Source organism: Phaethon aethereus (assembly GCF_964289735.1).
Source record: "Phaethon aethereus genome assembly, chromosome: 1".
NCBI classification, from domain to species: Eukaryota; Metazoa; Chordata; class Aves; order Phaethontiformes; family Phaethontidae; genus Phaethon; species Phaethon aethereus.
Window position 1 is genome coordinate 21,771,531 of NC_138575.1, and position 4,364 is coordinate 21,775,894.

At 58.1% G+C, this 4,364-nt stretch overlaps 1 protein-coding gene across 1 annotated transcript; it reads right to left on the bottom strand.

The window, feature by feature from the left end:
* Positions 1-212: 212 nt before the first annotated feature.
* Positions 213-4,050, bottom strand: PIM3 (Pim-3 proto-oncogene, serine/threonine kinase). Its single transcript, XM_082014300.1, has 6 exons — positions 3,833-4,050; positions 3,396-3,505; positions 3,193-3,243; positions 2,528-2,891; positions 1,083-1,259; positions 213-936 (listed from the first exon to the last, which is right to left on the bottom strand). Exons 1-6 carry the CDS (start codon positions 3,915-3,917, stop codon positions 752-754), a joined length of 972 nt encoding a protein of 323 aa, XP_081870426.1. The 5' UTR covers positions 3,918-4,050; the 3' UTR covers positions 213-751.
* Between the last annotated feature and the right edge of the window lie 314 nt (positions 4,051-4,364).

Below are 4,364 nucleotides of genomic sequence, written 5' to 3' on the forward strand. Positions count from 1 at the left end.
TGATTGTGCATTCGACATGCCCATACGTACTTTTAAGACTCGCAGGGTGACAAAAGGCCGGGGGGAGTTGAGAAAGGGGCTTCTCATGCCCAGTGGTAGAGATGATAAAAGGAAACATGAATAAATGTTTCTGATAAAAAAGCTGATATACCTGTTCATATTTCTGTGCAGGCTATAGGAAATATTTTGAGCAGCAGAGGTGGGTTGGGTTCGGAAAGGGCCAGGGGCAGGAGTGAAATGTCTGTGTTCAAGTATTCCATCACCAGTGGATGGGACTACTTCATTCAATCACCGAACATGTTCTCCAATGCATCATAGGAGCTGCTTCCTCCAGCACTGAGTCTAAAGGGAGCAAATTCCTATAATGAACTGGATCTTCTTTGGACATACACAGCTCAAAAAAGAAAGTCCCACTGAAGCAGCTTTCAAAAAGGCACTCAAAAGCAAATAAAATCTAGTCCAGGCTCTATGAGAGCAAAAAAGTTTACCATGTATTCAAGAGGTCACTGCTTTCTTAATAAGGTCAGTCTTTGACTAAGTACTGGCCTGCAACTCCCAAACATCAGCGTTTCCAAAGGAAATCTCTCATTCCAAAGCAGAAACCAGCAAAGGGGGAAAATAAAATCAAGTCCCTCAGACAAAGATTCAACTACAGAATAATGAATGCATTTTTCTAGCCCCTCCTACGTATTGGCAGCAGCACTGTGGTCTTTCTGCTTGTAGCTCCCCTCCCAGTGCGAGGTCCTTTAATTCACAGACTCTCATTACTTGAGCTTGTGCTAGATACATCAGTATCAAGGGTCCGTAGCCTTATGTCACAGTCCTCAGACTTCACTACTTCAGATTTGTGCATCCATTGATGGTCAAAAATTTGCTCAAGTGTTGGTCTGTCTGAAGGCCTCAGTGAAAGGCACCATTTGATCAACTGTTGACATTCTGTAACGAACAAAAAAAAAAAAAGCCATTTTAGACTAGGAAAGTAAAAAGGCAACCTTGAATAAGAAAACCCCTACCTGTGCAAACTCAAACGTACAGGATTATTAAAAAAAAAAAGGCCCCCACTTGATCCCTGTACAACTCACCAGGTGAAATTCTTCTCCTGAAGTATAATCGTCCCCTCAAGATTTCTTCATCTTGCTCAAAAGGGATGTCTCCACAAACCATATCATACAGCAGAACTCCCAGAGACCATACTGTTGCTGACCTCCCATGGTATCTGTGGTATCTGATCCACTCTGGAGGGCTGTATACTCTCGTTCCTAAAAGCGGGGGGGGAAATTATTTTTTTTTTTTAAATTGTTCAGCTCCTTCTAGTACAGCTAAACTAAATTCACAAACCTGTTATTTAGGAGTGAAAACAAAAAAACCAAACCAAACCAACTCCCCAAAAACCTCACTTCAAATTTCTTAGGGACCAAAGCTATTAGCGGTGTAATTTCAGGTCATCTGTGGGGTTACACCATCCACAGACTTGGCCCATCCGGCTGTGCTATTGCAAGGAACAACACAGCCCCATCAGCTGACTGTTTACTGAGGCAAGCTCCCTTTCACTGACCACGTGGCGTCTGCAGCATCACACCAAAAATAGACACAAAAGGACAAAGGGGGCTGGCGGGGAGGAGGCGAGAGGGCGGCAAGAAGGTGAAACTCGGGTCTACCCGTATTACGCCGGGCTAATCCGCTGTATCCAGTTCCGCAAGGCGGTAAACAAAATAGGGGCCGCTTACACGATCTCGACGTTTTCAAGGCTCGCCCCCCTCCCCTTCCCCGCCCCCGGTGCTTCTCTGCGGCAGCTTTTCCCAACCCGCCCCGGGTGCCCGCGGGCTCCTCGGATGCCGAACAAAAGCGGGAATTTGTGATGCCCAGGGTCACGTGCGGCGGGGCTTCGGGTTTCACAACAAACAGATGTGAGTGCGGCAGCTGGCAGGGGGGTGGGGGGAAAGAGTCCCCCGTTACATCAGTCACACTCCAAGGACGGGAGAAAATACTCCCTTCTGTCACACACGGGATTATTTTCACCTTTCCCACCTCCAAAGCGCCGAGCCCGGCCCTGAAGCTGGCACCAAGCCGTTTCCAGGGAGCGTATTTATCCCCATCGCTTTAAAATCTGCAATGCGGGATTTCCAGGACATCGGCGGAAGGGGGCGGGGGGGGGAGCTGCCGCTTCGAGTTAAAAAAAGCGCCGCATATAAAAACTGCGTATCCACCCATGGAAACACCCGACGCTGGCGAAGCCTCCATGTAAACAGATCGCCCTCTAGGAAAAAAAAAAAACACCCCACACCACCCGCTTTTTCCAAGACGGGGAAATATAAACTGCTGCGTCACTGCCTGGAATCGCTCCTTTCCTACGCAACTGAACACCCCTAAGCCGCTTCGGGTCCAAAGGTTTCCGTTACCGATAGACCCGATATGAACCCCTGCGTCAGAGGCGCGGCTCGCTGCTGCTGCCAGAACCGGGCTAAACGGCATCACTCCGGGAGGGCCGCGAAGCGCTGCCCAAACCCGGCGCGGGCAGGGCACGTACCGTCGAAATCGGTATAGACCGTGTCCTTGAGAAGGGCCCCCGAGCCGAAGTCGATCAGCTTCAGCTCGCCTGTCCGGAGGTCAACCAGCAGGTTCTCGTCCTTGATGTCCCGGTGCACCACGCCGCAGCCGTAGCAGTGCCGCACGGCCTCCAGCACCTGCCGGAAGAACCCGCGGGCCGTCTCCTCGTCCAGGGCGCCCTTCTCCGTGATGAAGTCGAAGAGGTCCTTCACCAGCTCCGGCCGCTCCATGATGATCAGGTAGCCGTCGGGCCGCTCGTACCAGTCCAGCAGCTTGATGACCCCTCTGAAGCCGGAGCCCACCTTCTTCAGCAGGACGATCTCCAGGGGCACCATGACACCGCTCTGGGCAGAGGTGGGGGGGGGGGGTGTCAGCCCGGATGGGTAAGGGCACGGCGGGGAGGATGAAGGGGGGAGGGGAGGAGGGCGCGGCCGCCGGGCCCCCTCCGCCGCTGCCGCAGTCCGAGGGGCGGGCGCGGCGCTGCGGCGGCGAACCCCCGCCAAATTCCACCCCCCCCCCCCGCCGCAGAGGCCGCGCCAGCGGGGCGGGCCCCGCCGCCCACACAATAGCCCCGCCGCGGCGGAGCCCCGCGGCCGCGCAGCGCCCCCGGAGCCGCCCCCCCCGCCATCCACGCCCGGTACTTACAATCGTGCCCCACTCGGTCACCCTCTCCTTCACCACATGCTTCACGGCGACCTGCGGAGCGGGGAGGAAAGGCGGCGCCGTGAGCGGCGGGGCGGGCAGAGGCTGCGCCCCGCCGCCGAGGGCCGGGTCGGGCCGCGCCCGCAGCCCGCCGCGCCGCTCTCCCGCCCGCCGCCCCCGCCCGGTGCCACCGTCCCGCGCCTCACCGGCAAGCCGTCGGCGATCCTGCTCCCCGCGTAGACGGTGCCAAAGCCCCCGCTGCCCAGCACGGAGCCCACCTGGTAGACTTTATCGAACGGCTCCTTCTCCACTTTCACTGGGGAAACGGGAGGGAAACACACCGCGTTAGTGTCCGCAGCCGCGCTGCGCTTCACCAAAAATTAGAAACAAAAAAAAAAAAAAAAAAATGATAAAAGCCCCAACGCTCCGCCCGGTGGATGCGTATTACGTGCGCTGCCCTAATTCTGCCCAAGGCTTTTTTTTTTTAATAAATCGTCCTCTTCAATTAACAAAAAAAAAAAAGGCAAAAAGGGCACCCCGAAGCTTCGGGGGTTGCGAGGCGCCGGCCCCAGCACCCCGGGCAGCGGGGGCCGGCCCGCGCCCGGCGCGGCGTAAGGAGGGGGACACGCCGGCCCCGCCGTACCTGGCTGGAGGATCTTCACCGGCAAGTGGTCCATGCTGGTGGGGCTGCAGATGTGAGCCAACGAGCCGAACTTGGAGAGCAACATCTTCCGGGGGGGGGGTACGGCAAGTTCCCCGCGGCGGCACCGCCGGCGTCCTCCCGGCGCAGCGCTCTGCGCCGCGGCGCGGCTCGCCTCCCTCCGGGGCCGGCTGGCGGCGGCGAGCCGCCGAGACCTTCTCCGCCGCTCCTTCCTCGGCCGGGAGCGGGCACCGACGGAGTCCTCGGGGGTCCCCGCCGGCACAGATCCACGCGACGGTCGCACCAAGTCCTCGGACGAAAGGCAGTCGGCGAAGGCGCCGCTCCCGTTCTCCCTCTTGTAACCGGCGAGAGCCGCTCGGAGCGCCGCGACGCGCAGGAAGAACCGGAGCCGTCCGCGGAGGCAGGCGGGTCCGGGGGCTGCGGGGCCGCGCGTGAAATCCGCCCCTGCGGGGGCCGCCGCGGCGGGGAGCCGGCTGGGCGCCGCAGTGGAGCCGTGGCGGGCGCAGGAGCCGCG